This window comes from Musa acuminata, chromosome BXJ3-1 (genome assembly GCF_036884655.1).
Source record: "Musa acuminata AAA Group cultivar baxijiao chromosome BXJ3-1, Cavendish_Baxijiao_AAA, whole genome shotgun sequence".
NCBI classification, from domain to species: domain Eukaryota; kingdom Viridiplantae; phylum Streptophyta; class Magnoliopsida; order Zingiberales; family Musaceae; genus Musa; species Musa acuminata.
In genome coordinates, this window is record NC_088349.1 from 3,978,990 (window position 1) to 3,994,772 (window position 15,783).

At 42.7% G+C, this 15,783-nt stretch overlaps 3 protein-coding genes across 8 annotated transcripts; 2 read left to right on the top strand and 1 right to left on the bottom strand.

Moving 5' to 3' along the window:
• The first annotated feature begins 91 nt into the window (after nt 1-91).
• On the top strand, nt 92-1,814 carry LOC103987054 (U-box domain-containing protein 26-like). The gene has a single exon (XM_009405245.3). The coding sequence runs from the start codon at nt 297-299 to the stop codon at nt 1,560-1,562; it is 1,266 nt and encodes a 421-aa protein (XP_009403520.2). The 5' UTR covers nt 92-296; the 3' UTR covers nt 1,563-1,814.
• Nucleotides 1,815-4,577: 2,763 nt separating this feature from the next.
• LOC135628923 (thioredoxin Y, chloroplastic-like) lies at nt 4,578-11,821 on the top strand. Of its 3 annotated transcripts, none has more exons than XR_010493100.1 (6): nt 4,578-5,404; nt 6,055-6,143; nt 6,804-6,981; nt 7,063-7,201; nt 7,360-8,323; nt 11,480-11,821. XR_010493100.1 is itself a non-coding variant. In XM_065135911.1 (5 exons), the coding sequence occupies exons 1-4, from the start codon at nt 4,800-4,802 to the stop codon at nt 7,192-7,194; spliced, it is 651 nt and encodes a 216-aa protein (XP_064991983.1). In that variant the 5' UTR covers nt 4,578-4,799; the 3' UTR covers nt 7,195-7,201; nt 7,360-11,821. The 3 variants fall into 3 exon arrangements, 1 of the variants encoding a protein (XP_064991983.1); XR_010493099.1 differs by having other exon boundaries at nt 4,578-5,051; XM_065135911.1 differs by having other exon boundaries at nt 4,578-5,051; nt 7,360-11,821.
• A 1,464-nt stretch (nt 11,822-13,285) lies between these two features.
• Nucleotides 13,286-15,746, bottom strand: LOC135628709 (probable mediator of RNA polymerase II transcription subunit 26c). 4 transcript variants are annotated; one of them, XM_065135550.1, is made up of 9 exons: nt 14,963-15,746; nt 14,800-14,868; nt 14,614-14,696; nt 14,447-14,523; nt 14,314-14,366; nt 14,185-14,218; nt 13,968-14,083; nt 13,797-13,890; nt 13,286-13,695 (listed from the first exon to the last, which is right to left on the bottom strand). In XM_065135550.1, exons 1-9 carry the CDS (start codon nt 15,377-15,379, stop codon nt 13,595-13,597), a joined length of 1,044 nt encoding a protein of 347 aa, XP_064991622.1. In that variant the 5' UTR covers nt 15,380-15,746; the 3' UTR covers nt 13,286-13,594. The 4 variants fall into 4 exon arrangements, with proteins under 4 accessions (XP_064991622.1, XP_064991620.1, XP_064991621.1 ...); XM_065135548.1 differs by having other exon boundaries at nt 14,314-14,369; XM_065135549.1 differs by having other exon boundaries at nt 13,968-14,080; nt 14,314-14,369; nt 14,963-15,743.
• Nucleotides 15,747-15,783: the final 37 nt, after the last annotated feature.

Consider the following 15,783-nt stretch of genomic DNA (forward strand, 5'->3'; position numbering starts at 1 on the left):
TTATTACCTTCTCGGTGTACGACAACCGTTCGATCAGCGCTCCCCGACGAGATCTTGCACAGAGAGGCGGGGACGCACACGTGACACGGCGAAGCATAAAGTTCACGTAGAGAGCTCGGGTTAGCAACCGCACGTGTGGAGCGAGAGCATAAGAGGGGACTCTCCCCACACCTCCCCGTGCTCACCGTAGAGGAAGCCTGCGCAAGCGAGCGAGGTCTGACAGCGGCAACCCAGCTGAGGCGGGTCGAGAGGAGGAGCTGTACGAGAGGGAGGAGGAAGAAGAATTTAGATTGGCGATGCCGGGGAGCGTGGCTCCGTTGGATCTGGCGGGGGTGACGGTACCGCACCATTTCCGGTGCCCGATCTCGCTAGAGCTGATGCGGGATCCGGTGACGGTGTGCACGGGGCAGACGTATGACCGGGAGAGCATCGAGTCGTGGGTGGCTACGGGGAGCACCACGTGCCCCGTCACCCGCGCTCGGCTCGCGGACTTCACCCTCATCCCCAACCACACCCTCCGCCGCCTCATCCAGGACTGGTGCGTCGCCCACCGCTCCCTCGGGGTGGAACGCATCCCCACCCCCAAGCAGCCCGCCGACCCAGCCCTCATCCGGTCGCTCGTCGCGGCCGCCCGCTCTCAAGGCGGCGCGGCAGCCTCGCGCGTCGCTGCGCTCCGCCGGCTCGGTTCACTGGTGCGGGAGTCGGAGAAGAATCGGGTAGTGATCTCGACTGACGAGACCCGCTCGGCCCTCGTCGAGATAGCGTTCGAGGGAGAGGAATCTGGGTACCCGGACGCGGACCAGCCAGCAATGGATGCAATGGCGGTGTTGTCGATGCTTTCGATGACGGAGGCCGAGAGCGCGGGGGTGGCGGCGAGACCAGAGCGGTTGCGCCGGCTGGGAGAGGTGGTAAGGGGGCACCCGTCGACGGAGGCTCGGATCAACGCGGCGACGGTGATCGAGGCGGTGGCTGCGGGGGCCCGGTCGGCGGAGACGCGAGCGGCGGTCGGTGGAACGGAGGGAGTGATGGAGGGCTTGGTGGAGCTCGTGGCGCAACGTGGGAACGGGCGGGCGGGGCGAGTGGGGATCCGGGGTGTGTTCGCCCTGTGCCTGGCGAAGGAGAACCGGGGGCGCGCGTTGGCAGCTGGGGCAGCCGCGGCGGTAGTCGGGAGGGTGGCCGAGCTGGCGTCAAGCGACGTGGAACGAGCGCTGGCGACGGTGGAGCTACTGTGCCGGGAGGACGGTGGCAGGGACGCGGTGGTGGCGGGATGGGGGGGAGGCGCGGTGGCAGTGGCGGCACTGGTGAGGGTGATGGCCGGGAAGGCGTCAGGGAGGGCGGCGGAGCACGCTGCGGCTGTGCTGGTGGCGGTGCTGGGGGGGTCAGAGGCTCTACACGCGGAGGCGGTGGCGGCCGGCGTGGTGGCCCATCTGCTGCTGATGGTGCAAGGCGGGTGCTCGGAGAGGGCAAAGAGGAAAGCGCAGCTCCTCCTAAAGCTCTTCCGCTCGGCATGGCCACGACACGACACCATCTCCAACTCCGACGACTTCCTCCAGCCATTCTAAAAGTTCCCACATTCTCTCTTTCTCTCTCTCTAACCTGTCGAACTCTTCTCTTCCATTTAGAAAGCAAGTCGATAGATTTCCATGTCCCCTTCCTCCTGAAAAGACGTCGAACGAAGAAAGGAGTGATATGGGATGGGAGACTTATGGTTGTGACGTATGGAGATAAAACCACCATCTGTTTTGGTTGTCGGATGGGAGTGTAAGTATGGATTTTGGATTGAAATGGATGGGTCGATACCGCAATTTCCGTTACTCTGCTCTTGAAATCTGTGCATGTTCGTTCCCATGCTGTTCTTCATGATAAGTTGTTTTCTTTATTATTTTCTTCTTTTCTTTTTGCTGAATTAAGTATACTTCAACCGAAAAGGAAGTACAAGAAAGTGGACGAAGAACAAAATCTATTCCACTTTGCCTTGTTCGTGCAGAAGAATGAGAATGTTATCTTGAGCTCTGGATATGAGAGAGGAAGAAGAACAGGTGCCATTATTGAGTGCTTCACCTTTTTGACTCTTGACTGGGTGAGAATGTCCAGTAAAGGGAGGATAAGTTGGGTACTGTTTGCATGAGATAGTAATCAGTGTTATAGGAATCGAGATACCGTTTAGAAAAGTGGAGGAGGCCGGAGCGGATTCGTTAATGCAGGGAACTGCCCCCATGTTTGAGAGATTCTCAACATGTTTGCGGGTTATCATTTGCAAACAAATCTAAGAATTTATTAAGAAGTTATAAATAAAAAAAAATTTAAATATGCTTAATTTAACTAAATTTTTTTACCTTGTATGGAGCTCAATAATGAAAAAAAAAAGTATTGAATATATTCTTCAAAGTTGCTTGATTCCAAATTCTTGATGAGATTGTGAGGTGTCTCCATTCTGGAAAGTGACACTCCCAGATATGAGAGGATCAAGTTGCAGTTACAATGACCACCAATCCAAGGGAAGAACCAAATGTATCAGGATGGAGACACAAGGATGTTGACCGGCGGACGACTGGAGCCTGTGACCTGCATGCACTGCCTACTTGCCTGCTTGGTGCATGCAGCACGCTTTTCAAAAAGGGGAGGGGAGTGTGGAATCATGGTGGTGGGCTGCAATGCTGGATGGTTCCTTTCAGTGTCCTTTCTCCACTGTCCTTGATTGCAAAATTGTCTTTGGCACGAGCCCAAAGTCCACTTGGGAATATTGGTTTGGCCCCAGAATGATGACAGCAGGAGGAAAAAGAATGGAGGAGAGCGATAGAGAGAGAGGGAGAGGTTTGCTGTATAATCTTATGACCATTAGTTTCGTTGTAGTGGTCATCATACAAAAAAGTATTGGTCCATTTGGTGTCACATGGCTCAGTCATTTAATTACTTCAACTCAAGTGGCCATCCTATGCCTTGAAGGGACCTTTGTCCTTTCTGTTTCCTTTCGATTATGTGGGTCCTCTCATAAAATAAAGTTTGTGGGGGTCAAGATATGCACAATGATAGTCCAAAAAATAATAATAAAGTATCAACTCTTTAAAGATCTATATTGTTTCTGATCAAAATTAAATATTTTTTATTTCCTAAGAAATAATATTATCATGTGTCTGCTAGAATTTTTGTGACTATATTTTTTCTAATTAACGAACAAAAGAAAGTAAAAGAGTAAACACAGAAGACTTTCAGTTCACAAGTGATATCACAATCAAACTCATTAGACAATCAAGTCACATAAGTATGAATATTTTATTTGTATTAAAAAAAGAATATTATGTCTATAACTCAAAAGTATTTTATTTCAAAAAATTCATCTAATCTTGATTTTCTTATAGATTGATCGTTGAATAATCTTTCAAAACAAAATTCAAGTATCCTCTTTGACTATATCAATTTTTTTATTTTGTTGTCTTAAATTAAGTTGGGATGATTCGAACAATTATTATTATATATTTATTGTTAAATTTTGAAAAACTATTTTTAGTTTTAGAAAAAGGAGGGTATCATTGTATTTTTTATAATTAACTTAATAACTTGTTGGATTTTATGACTACTTATGATAATTAACATGAAAGCATCTGCACCATGTAAGATCTCTAACTTGTTGAATTAAAGCTTCCTACCCGAGTGATCGTGACCGTCCGATCCGCGTTGTTCGCAGGATCACAAAAAGATTATTATGAAGACATAGGGGAGTATTAACAAAATATCGTTAAGGGGCGTCAACAATACCTTGCTGAGGTGGACTGAGAGGGCGGCCCGCGGCTGGTGAACTCGTCGGAGACGCTCCCACCTTCCCGGTGCCTCTGTGTCTCCCCTTCCATCCGCTTTTGCTAGTCGGCGGGTAGATTTCATCAAGAAACGACGGCGGCAATGTGATCGGATATGGATAAGCGGGCATCGGCACCGGAGCTGCCGCGTCCGGCACGATCGGAGAGAGATCCATGGCAGGGGATGCCGCTGGCGTCCAAGAATCCGGCGTGTGATCGAATCCGTCAGGAGGGAGGTGCTTATCCGGCGATCCTGGCTGCTCGTACGGGATCCCATCTGAGGCCTCGCTCTTGCGCGGGGCGAGGATACCGTTGAGGCCGTGGACGGCGAGGTCCTTGCAGTGGAAGATCCCCAGCAGAACAACGTCCACTCCGTCGACCGTCGCCACGTCGAGACCTTCCCCGCCGACGGGGTCGCGGCGATGGGAGATGATGAGGTCGCGGGAGAAGAGGAGGGTGGGGACGGGGGTTCCCGACGGGATGGAGCGGAGGGAATGGTGGGTGAGGTGGCGGACGGCGACGTGCTGGCGAAGGACGCGGAGGTAGGCGGCGGCGGGGTAGGCCATGTCTAGCGCGAAGAGGGCGGCATCGGTGGGCGCAAAGAGGGTGAAGGACGCGTTGGGACCGTGGTGAAGGAGGTCGAAGAGGAGGTCGGAGACGGCAATGCCGTTGCCGAAAAGGGCGTAGCCGCTCGACCGTAGGGCAGCAATCGCGGAGTCCACTTCGTTCTCGGAGATCGGAGCCACCGTGTTGGATGAGCAGAGGAACACCAAGAGCAGGAGGAGGAAAAGAGGAAGAGGGTTCGATTTGGCCATTGATGCGGGGGAGAGTTCTTGAGCTGTTTGGGGATGAAATAGGTAGTTTAAGGCGGGAACGAAAGACGAGTTCTGATGAGCTGCAGGAACAAATGTTTTCAATCATGAACTAACCTTAACCAATTCGATGTGACCCACGTTCACGATTCAGTTGGGCTCAACCGTCTTTGTCAAAAGATCAGCTTCGTTTATGACTTGGAAACAAAGCGGAGCACCGCGAAACCTTACCCTAAAGAATGACGAGAAATGGCGGCCTCCTGCACCGCTGCTGCGGCCCCGTTCGCCACCGACCTCCGCACCCGCTCCATCTGCCTCTGCCCGTTGGAGCTCTCGGCTGTCGCGACGCCTCGCTTCTCGCCGCTTCGCCGCCTCGCCGCCTCGCCACCAATCGATGCTGGGCCGCGGTATCACCGCGGTCCCTCAGCGCCGACTTCTTCCTCGGGTAATTCGTTTCTCACACTTGCTTGTCCTTCGTTTTTGCCCGATTATTTTTTGATGTTGAAGTTTCGGATTGTTTATCCTATAGTCAGTCTTAAGGCATTCGGTATTGTCTTCGATTCTTGAAATTTGATTTATCGTTTTATGCCACCATATTGCTCGATTGGGACACCCCGAGGGAAATCATGAGCGATTTGATTTGAATTCTTCGGAGATGTTTTGAATCAAGCCTCAACGAGTCGAGCTCATTCCGGATTCGCAAGAGAGGAGTGACAATATGTTCATACCGCCTCAAAATTGACTTAATTCGACTTCTTATTGTTCATGGGGTTTGGTTCTTAATGTTTGTTATTTCAGGTAAATACCTATCGATGATGCTATTCAATTCCCAGTAACAGTAGTTGCCAACTAAGCTTCATATGTTCTTCTGATTTGTCTCCTGGCAATTATACTGCAATACATGGAAGAACTTGTCCAGTGTTGTCTGTTATGCTGGTTAGTTTTATTAACTGGAAATCCATCTGTCTGATACAGTTGAAACATATTCACATTACCAGATATATTAAAACATTCTTTCATAAATTTTCATTGCTTGGGTGAATCCCTTTACATGTGCATGAAGTATGAGGCGTGATTGCGTGTGATATGCCTTCAATGGATAGAAAGATAATATATACATCTTTTTGGTTGACCCTTTGACGGATGGGGTTGAATTGTCATGTGCCTGTACTCTTTAGGATTAGTTCTACCAAATACCTTGTCTTACAGTGCTGACTTTGGATTAAAAGTGGTTCTCTTATGTGCTTTTGTCTAAACTGAGAACATTGAGCATTCTTTTACTTGTGGAAGAATATGTGACAGGATAAAGTAAGGACTTGGACTTGGCATTCTAATTTATTAGTGTCCTTGTACACATTTCTTTTCTTTTTCCCTCTATCATCCAGATGTAACTAAGAGGTTGTATGAAATTGTATATGACACCAATTTTTCTCTGTTTGGTTTTACAGGTAGAGGCAAAAAAGCAAACCTACTCTTCCTTTGATGAATTGTTGGAAAAATGTGATAAGCCTTTACTGGTCGACTTCTATGCAACATGGTAATGATACTTGCTTCAACTTTTAGGAAGTATTTTTACTTTTGTAGCCACTGGCTATTGTTCCAGATCATGTGATAGAAGATGTCTGAAATTTCTAATTAGTAAGCTATTATTGTATATTTTTCTCTAAGGCAATTGTTGTAGTATATAGTGTTCTTGTATTAATTTTATTGAGCCCCACTTTAAAAATAAAGGTTTTAAAGCTGATTCTGTTAATGCTTGAACAATTTGTAAAACATGGACTCTTGGTTACCCTTGGAGATGTGGTGAGCTAGATTTGATAATATGGAGATAGTGAGAGAGCTTTATCATTTAATTGTTTGGTTGAGTTTTGAGCATTAACATCCCCAATTAAAAAAAATTAGGTTTCTTAATCTATCAAAATGATATAAATAATTCAATACTGTTTTTGCATCATGTCATCTTTCAAGTTTCCATAACCTATTATGCTAGGTTCACTCATGCCTTTCTTCCTTTTATCGGAAAAAGACATGATACACCTCACTTGCAACATTTGTATGTGAAATTTCTACTTTCGAAAATTGGATCTTTTGTGGATCTGTAAGCAGTATTGTGCAGGATTTGAATTTCTCCATGGTGTGTAAGGTGTATGAATTTTTTTTACTGTTTTGAACTTAGAATTCTTCTTTCTTTTGGTAGGTGTGGTCCTTGCCAATTCATGGTGCCTGTTCTAGAAGAAGTGAGTGAAAAATTGAAAGACAGAATCCAAGTGATCAAAATTGATACAGAAAAGTACACTAACATAGCAAATTGCTACCAAATTGAGGCGTTGCCTACATTCATCATTTTCAGAGATGGAAAGCCATATGATCGCTTTGTAAGATAAAAAAAGCATGGTGAATCTTTTATGTATTTATTTTTTTCTTGTATTTCTTCTAACTAGAGCTGATCATTCCAGAAAGCTTTCATTCACAATGACATCGGCTACGCATCTTGTTGTGACAACCTTTTGGTTAATTTTCATGAAGGAGCTATGCCTGCTCATCAGCTTATCCAATGCATTGAGGCTGCTCTGAAAGTCAAACAGTAGCTTTAAAGTAATGGTTTTAACTATTAGTTGTTTTATTCCATTGATTAAACTTGGAAAGATTGTTTCTTTTTTACTTTTATTACTATTTTACTTGTTCATTCAGTTTTAGTTGTATTAGGCTATATTGCATATCTTCTGATGGTTGCTTCTCCCAATATTGGACAGGTCTGAATTGGTTGATTTTGTAAGTATCAGAACTAGACTAGAGATCAGTTAAGAGTTATTCCAGTGGTGGAGTCTATATGCCAGGAAAAATGGACCTACATAACCCCATCTACTATTCCAATTGAAGTTGTAATCTTGAGCTCGTATGTGATCAAACTTATTTAAAAAGATTTGGAAGTCCTACGCTTGGCTCTGTGTCTTCCCATCCAATACCTTATGCACTCTTTGAGACTATATGTGATGCTTTTTATTGGTTTTCATCAATGACACCAACAAGAAATATATTGAATTTCAAAGAAAGTACTTACAATGACATACAAATCTATTGCTTTGGAAATGTTTTGCCAGCTTTTATATTATATATGATGACCAGTTTTAGTTCTCAGTTATATTCAGCAATGCTAAAGTTCAGTATAGAAGGTTACCAGAATCTCTGCATCTTTATCCTGATGTATTCACTGGACTCTTTTAATGTTTAGAGGGTTTATATAATGGCATCTTTATAGTGATTCCACTGGACTGGGAGAAAGAAGGAAGAAGCTTTGTAATGGGCATACTGCAATGGCATATAGTTTGGGAAGAATCTAATTGTGGACCATGTCTCATAACTAAAAAGAATTTACATATTCAAATAAAATGCCACCGTGGCCCTGTTGCTGCCTATGCAAATAACTCTCTTGAAACTTGTCCTCATGGTCCTGGGAAACAGGAAGAGTTTGTCAGATGAAAGTGGTTCCATTGTGGAGTGGAGGCAATGAAGGACAAGTTATTGAGCATTGTCCTAAGTAACTCCCTGGTGATGCAGTACCCCTTTAAGTGCCAGATGGTTTCATCTTCTTGTTCAACTATCAATTCTAAATGCATGTCTAATGCCGCTGGTTCGAGATAGTCTTCCTGGTCTTAAGAACTTTTTCTTCTGACATACTAGGTTTGATCTGTTGGATTGAGGGTGGCATCAGATGAGGTAACTATCTACTCTTAGAAATAAGATCTTGTGAGTTAAGTCTCTGGTTCCTTATTTTGCTCTCAAGTGTTCTTCTTTCACGGAAGCTTTTTTATTTCTCTCTATGCTCATTAGTGGAGCATGTTCAGCTAAATGGGTTTGACAATTCTTAATGCTGCTTCTCTTCTGGTTTTTGTTTCCTCAAAATCATTATTTTCTGGAATCTTATCTATTGACTATTTGGCCCAAACCTGCAACACCCTGAGGTATGATAGGCAGTTATTTTCAGTCATGTCACTGTTACATGAGACTTTTGAATTTAGGTTTCAGTTTAAGTTTTTATCAAGCAACCGTTATGCAGAATTTAACTTTTCTTTATTAGTTGTTTCTGCTGATTGATTTGAATATCTATACAAAAATTAGTATGTTGTAGAATAATTAAATTCACTCTATAGAATAATTTGATTTAAGATATAATGATATGAGCTTATGAAATTTATTAATTATTAGTATGCTAATCATGATTCAAAATTTAAAAAATTAAGATAACATTATAAATCATGCATCATGATCTTAAAAATATAGCATTATTTTTATATTTAAAATTCATTGATTATTGTTTACTAAACATTATTTAGAATTTAAGCTAGTTAAAAGGATATCATCATACATCATGATTGTTGATAATATAACATTTTTAATATCCAAAATTTTTAGAAAATTTCAACAACTAAAATATAAATCATAATTTTTAATTAAAGAGAAGGTAGAGGATCTACGTTTCATGGTCCTTTCTATTATTCCCTCATGCTGATACATAATAGATGATGAGGGAGAATTCTCCAGGAAATATAAAATTTTGAATTTTTAGATTAATTAATTAATTAATCAATTTTATGTCTAACTTGTTTTCATAGATAAGGATGTATGAATCAATTCCTAATTGATTTTTCTTAATTAGGTTAATCATACAAGGAAGTATGTCAATTCAAAAAGGTCACCCTAAATATATATATATTTTTTAAAATTTGATGATTCATTCTCTAAAGGAAATTTAGTTGTTAAATTTGGTTTACCTTAAGAAAATAATTATAGATGCTACTTTCTCACATCTTTTCTTTTTCAAGTGGTTTCCTAGTTTGAATGATGCTTTCAACAAGATTTTATGATATAATTTTATTCATCATACCAAACTCCATTTCCAAAATTTGGATTGGTTGTTCTATACATCATCTCTACCAAGCATGCTTTGCTTATTATTGTGGTATTTTGCATAAACCTCAGAAGTTAAGATGAATATCACCTTTATAGAATATTGGATCCAAATTTTGGAAAGGAAGAAATACATTTTGATGCATAAAATTATACCATTAATAAAATCTTATTAGAAGTATTAGTCAAATCAATACGCACATGGGAAATGAAAGTGGATGTGAGAAATTATTATTCACAATTATTTTCTTAATATAAATTAAATTTAAAAATTATTTTTTTAAGGAGAATATAATCATTAGAGATTTTTTTAAAAATATATATTTTTTATATTTAGAGCTTGATATTTTTTGAATTGATATGTTTCCTTGTTTGAGTAACTTAATTAAGAAAAATTAATTAATAATTAATGTTTTACTTCCTTGATTGGACAGATAAGTAGGCATGAAATTGATTAAATGATAAACTAATTAAGATAAGAATTTCAAATCTTTGATTTCTTTTAGGGGAATCTTCCCTCTTTTTTAAGAATGTCAAATATCTCCCCTTGTTATTTATTTATTGCTTGCCAACGGGAGGGAATGAGAAGGGGAAGATCATCATTTTGTTTAAAGGTAGACCATCTACCTTTTCTTTAATTGGTTATTGTGATCTATATTTTAGTTGTTAATTTTTTTTAAAAAAAATGGATATAAAGAGTCTTATATTTTAAAAAATTATGATGTATGATAATGTCATTTTAACAAGTTAAATTCTAAATTATGATTAGTAAATGATAATTAATGAATTTAATTCTAAATTAGGATTAGTTTAATTATAAAAATTTGGTCCAAGCCTTTCAGCCCAACCGAATCCTATTCAGCTCAAATTTGAGCCAAGCCTATGGTCCACAAGGGCCCAGTGCTTGCGCCACTTTGGTAGCTTGGCCTATTGCCCTTGGGTTTGATTGGTTCAGTTCACTTTAGGGTGATTTCGAATAAGTTCTGACCGCTTCATAGCCTAATTGGATCTATTTAAATTTAATTAGGTTGATTTAAGGTGATTCGAGGACATTCTTAAGTGAATTTGTTGTTAGTTCACTTGGATTCTAGTTGAAACCATTGTTGGTTCATGTCAACCTTGGTTATCCTTTTTTGAAGGAACATGAAGTTTCAAGGTACAAGAACAAGGACTCAATTACAAGTGCTGTTAAGTCTTATATCTTATGTCATTATTGGATTAAAATCATTTGGTTATTTTAGCAAGGTGCATATCTCAATTGGTTGAACATTGGTCTCTAATTATACAAATTAATTAGGGTCAATTCATGTGCTGGGAGTCAATCCACATGCAACAATATTGCATTCCATGTGAACAATGGTCAGTAGTCCACGACAATCCACATGGCAACAATACCCCATCACAATCCCAATGGTTAGTAGTCCACAGCCTTTCCATCATCACTGCATGGCAGAAGAGGAGGAGAGGCACCATCAACTTCTTCAACCACCACAAGGATGAGAGCTCTGGGTTGCTGCTGGTGCTCATCCCCTGCCTGGCATTTCACCACTAGTTCAAGTTAGTTGAATGGGAGGGGGTAATATATTTCCACTCCATCAATCATCTTAAAATTGGAAATTATAGGAACAAAAGGAAAGAAAACTAGAAAATGAATAAGTTGGCTTACTTGTCACTTCCATTAGATATCTTCTCTTCAGAGTTCAATGTCAAGTGGAGGAGATGCATCAGAAGCCAAAACTAGGATGGAATGAGCCAACTTTGTGCCTGTTCAGATGTGTTCTATTTGATACTAGTTCTACCCTTTTTTTTATACCTCAAACGTGGAATCAAGTTGGGAAAAGTAGTTTTCTCTTGATACCTCTTAAGCTTTCTTTCTCTTCATTAATGATACAGAAACAAATTGATCAGTATTTGTATGTTGGTGAAGAAAGTTAAATATGTTCTTGGGATGATTTGTAATTGCAGGTGTTAACCCTGATCGTGGTTCTGTGGAGCTCCTGTTAACTACTGAGGTGCTCTCTAGTCTCACTCTTTTGTTATCCAATCCATATTCACAACACTATGAGAGGCCACGCCTTTTGTTCTTTGACCTGCACATTGTTCCTCATCTTCTGCTTTTACTGTCTCTTATTTTCTTTTAACCCTTTTCTGATTTATTTATTTATGTTGATTACTGCGAGATGTCTATCTGGCTCTCTTTCGAGAATTGATAATGGGTTCTTTTTACTTTTCCCTAGTCCTAAGGAAGTCGAGATATTAGAAATATAGTTTGGAATCTTGTTAACATGAAATTTTTGAAGGACTCTACGTGCCAGAATTGACCCTTTCTATCCTGTTTTTATGAATCTTATTACGTTTGTATTCAGAAAGTAGTTTACTTTAAAGGCTGTGGAAGGTTGGCCAAGAAAATGAAGCAGGGATGATGGTTGATCAGGAAAGATATGAATCTTATTACGTTTGTATTCAGAAAGTAGTTTACTTTAAAGGCTGGAAGGTTGGCCAAGAAAATGAAACAGGGATGATGGTTGATCAGGAAAGATATCCGCCTAGGGAGCCTTATCCAGAGCACATGAGATGGTTTGTTTGGATGTGAGATTCTCCCACGTCTCATAAGAGTGCCAAGTCTTCGTTTGATGTTTCTTGTAAAATAAACTTTGCTTAACATTATACTTGATAAGTTCCATTTGATGCTAAAGTCAATGTCTATTAGTCTCAAATGAAAAAGACATGAGGATTAAGAAGTTCAAAATGAGTTGTAGGAGTTGAACCTATGAATGTTTTTAATAACATTGAAGTTACAAAAAATTAAGTGTCTCAAGCGAACCTGCAAGATAGATGATAGGGCATATTTTGGCACGACTTGCGTGACAACGGGTCACCTCATGGTCGATGTGGTGCACATGTGTTGACAAAGTATCTCGGAACTAAGGACGATGGAAGTCATATCCATGTCGTTTGGATTTGTACGAAGTGACGGTACCCTACCTTAAACTATTTGTGATAATGCAAGGCGAAGTCGCACGGCGTGGAAAGCATGAGTCGATCTCCCGAGGTATCATATATCATTAATGAGTCTCGTACGATTGTCCTTCCAACAAAAAGGTATAAAAGTCAATCCCCTCCTCGTTGATAGGGGGACACAAGAAAAAAAAACACTTACATACTATCTCGAGTTAACTTAAACTTCGTAGGGGTCGAGTCAAAAATTTCTCTCCTTTTTTTACATACAAGAGTAGCAATCGAAGGCTCGCCTCAGCTCGATCGATGAGGTGCTCCTCGACCCTACTTGATTTTTTCATCACATCATCAGATCCCTGTGCATTTGGGACGAAATCTAGAAAAATAGAAAAATAAGTTAGTGGTTAGCATACATCCGGTAAAATATCGTCGTCGTCCTCCACAAAGACGAGTACACTTGAAATAAGTAATGAACTTTATTGAGGCAGTTGCCAGTAGTGCTGATCGTTGGCACACGAGGATTGAGGCAGCATGAACATCTAATGCCCACCGAATGCTGTAAGTCTCATCTCCCAAGTTGCTTCCCGAGTCGACTATGGCTATTGTGTAATATTATAAAATACATCTACATCATGTTAGGTTATACCATTGATGAGACATCTGTTAAGGTGAGGAATGAAACAACCGCTTGCAAGTTTCCATCGACAACACACGAGGTCTATTGTGCACTCGAAAGATTGGCAACCTCTAGTATGACTCAGTAATGTCACATAGCATCTAAACAACAGTCTCTCAGCAACAACGCCGTGTTGGTTGATCAAACAAGCCTAAAAAATTGTAAGCAATCTGCCGGCAAACTACAAAATCCTATAGCGAGAAATCTTTCGATAAAGAAAACGAATTGGTGAAGAAACGCAGGTGACTGGCGACAATGCCATTTACCAAAAGGACCAGCTTATCACGTTGTCGCAAACCAATCGAAATCCTCATATTTCCTCGCACACAAATTTATAGAATGCATATTTATAATTCATTTCTCCCGCTTAAAAATCTGCAGCCAGAGAAGAGAAATCGAGGAGGGAAGCTGAGCGGGTAATCCCCGCCGGTTCGCCGTCTCCTCCGTCACCAGTGCTTCCCCTGGAACCCGCCTTTGCGGGTGAAGGTATTCTTCTGCTTCGGGATCTCGTGTATATCCATCACCTGAATCGTCCGTTGCTTTTTGGCTTCGGCAGTCCCGAATTGTGGCAGGAAAGCAAAAGATTAATCCTCTCTGTCGTTGCTATGATCGTCTGTGGGAGGGTAAGATGTGAGATGAGGCACTTACCGTTCTGTGCTTCCTGGTAGTTCTCATGGAGCCGCCTCCTGGCAGAAGCGAGTCGCTCGGGGTCGAGCAAGCCGTCCTTTTCTTCTTTTGGCTTCTGCCATCGAGAACCAAGTGAGAAGCATGGAGTGTCAACCGACGTATAGGAAACAAGATACGGAGTAGTTGCTTTACAGGGGGAGGAGCAGAGGGTAGCGCGGTGGCGACGTGGGCGTTCGGCTTGGTTGGAGGAGCTTCTCTGCGCGGGGGATTGGCCTTCACCTTTGCCTCTGAACTCGAGAAACCATCTGCTTGAATCCAACGCCAGGGTTCAGTGTATGCGAAGGAAGAAAGAAAGAAAAGGGGGAAAATAGAGTGTTTTTTTTTCTTCTCTCTCTCCATCACTGCTTACTGTGAGAATGGGGGGTGTTTCCACGTTCTGGAGTCTGCCATGAACAATCCAATAGAGAATTCAACAATTGAATCCACAATCTGAAGGAACAAATTGTTGTTATTGTTAGATTACAGAAAGGCTAAGAACCTGGAGACCGTTCTGGAAGTTCTTTCGGGGAATTTGCTGTGGGGACTCACCATCTGCTGCAACCCAAAAGTTGTTTTGATTGGAAGGAAGGAAAAGTAAAAGCTGATGTTTTGACTGGGGTTGGGAGACGTACCGATGATTGCCGGAGAAGCAGATTGATCACCTGGCGAATTCGATTTCACCCATTCCTCCACGAGATCTTTCCACTTCCTGAAGAACAAACAGACATGGAGAAGAGGAATCAGATGATTTCTTTCTACTTTTTTCCTTTTTCTTTCTTATCTCTCGATCTCTAATCACCTCACGAGATGCTTCACCAATCCGCGCACTTCGTTGGAAGGATGCTTGCGAAGGCCATTCACATGCCTCCCTATGTCCGTCTCCTGAAGCATGAAATTGCCGAAAGGACTCAAAATCCCAAGAAAATGCATCGGAAGTAGTGATCTTTTGAGCATAAATGAAGAGTTGCTGGATTGAATCTGTCACCTGCAGTGATTTGAAGGTGATGTCCATGTCCGCGAGATCCTGGAGGAGGCTAATTAGGGAATCCTCCGACTATGGAAGACCAAGGAGATGGTCACGATGATGCGTTTTTTCTCTGTGTCGAAACCAATCAAAAAGGGAACGTTTTTCTTAGAGGTAAACAGACCTGATCGGGGTGTTCCAAGGACTCCTTGATGGCGAGGATTCTCCTGTTCGCCGCATCGATCGAGCGGTCATAACTCTTCGGATCATCTTCCTCCTCCGCCTCCGCGTCCTCCTCCTCCTCCTCCTCGTCTTCATCCACCGGCTCCGGCGACGGCGGCGTGGGCGGAGGGGCCGCCTCCCGCTTCATCGCCGGGCTGCTACTCCCCTTCTCCTCCCCTCGCGGCTGCGACCTGGCCCGGGGACCGCAGTCCCGGCACCGATCAGCCGGCGGCGCGTAGAGCCGTTCCACGATCCCATCCCGCCGCGCACGGAGCTCCTCCGGTCGGTCCGCCGCCGCCACCGCCACCGCGGTCTCGATCAAGTCCCACAGATCCACGTCGGAGCTCCTCAACAGCCTCCGCAGGTCCTCCGCCTCCATCCGGATCCCTCTGCAGATGATCCGTCAGCACCAAATCCCGGGCATCCCCCTCCGACCAGACCAGGTTCGACCCCTAAACCTTCTCCCCTGCATCACCCATCTCATCATCCGCCAACCTCAACGAATCCCAAGAAAGAATAATACAGCGAGGAGGAACGGGAGAAATGATGAACAGAGATCTAATTCGTTGAATGCATAAAAATAAATAAACAATTAGGGGATTATCTTCGGTTTTATTCCGTTCCCGGAAGACGACAGAGAGGGCAGCATTTGGTTCCTCCTCTCTCTCTCTCTCTCTCTCTCTCTCTCTTCCCTTTCCGTTGCCAGGAAACGGAGGAGATGAAATGGACGTGAGAGGCGATTGGTGGATTTTAACGGCGTTTTCCTAAACAATTCTTCTCTTA

Bases quoted from the DNA above. Each gene is read 5' to 3' on its own strand.
- LOC135628923 (XM_065135911.1), top strand. From the start codon at position 4,800: ATGACTTGGAAACAAAGCGGAGCACCGCGAAACCTTACCCTAAAGAAT. The intron at 5,052-6,054 runs GTAATTCGTTTC...TTGGTTTTACAG, and splicing joins AGCGCCGACTTCTTCCTCGG to GTAGAGGCAAAAAAGCAAAC. The intron at 6,982-7,062 runs GTAAGATAAAAA...TGATCATTCCAG, and splicing joins GAAAGCCATATGATCGCTTT to AAAGCTTTCATTCACAATGA.
- LOC135628709 (XM_065135548.1), bottom strand. From the start codon at position 15,379: ATGGAGGCGGAGGACCTGCGGAGGCTGTTGAGGAGCTCCGACGTGGAT. The intron at 14,370-14,446 runs GTACGTCTCCCA...TTTGGGTTGCAG, and splicing joins TGCTTCTCCGGCAATCATCG to CAGATGGTGAGTCCCCACAG. The intron at 14,219-14,313 runs GTTCTTAGCCTT...TGTTCATGGCAG, and splicing joins ACTTCCAGAACGGTCTCCAG to ACTCCAGAACGTGGAAACAC.
- LOC103987054 (XM_009405245.3), top strand. From the start codon at position 297: ATGCCGGGGAGCGTGGCTCCGTTGGATCTGGCGGGGGTGACGGTACCG.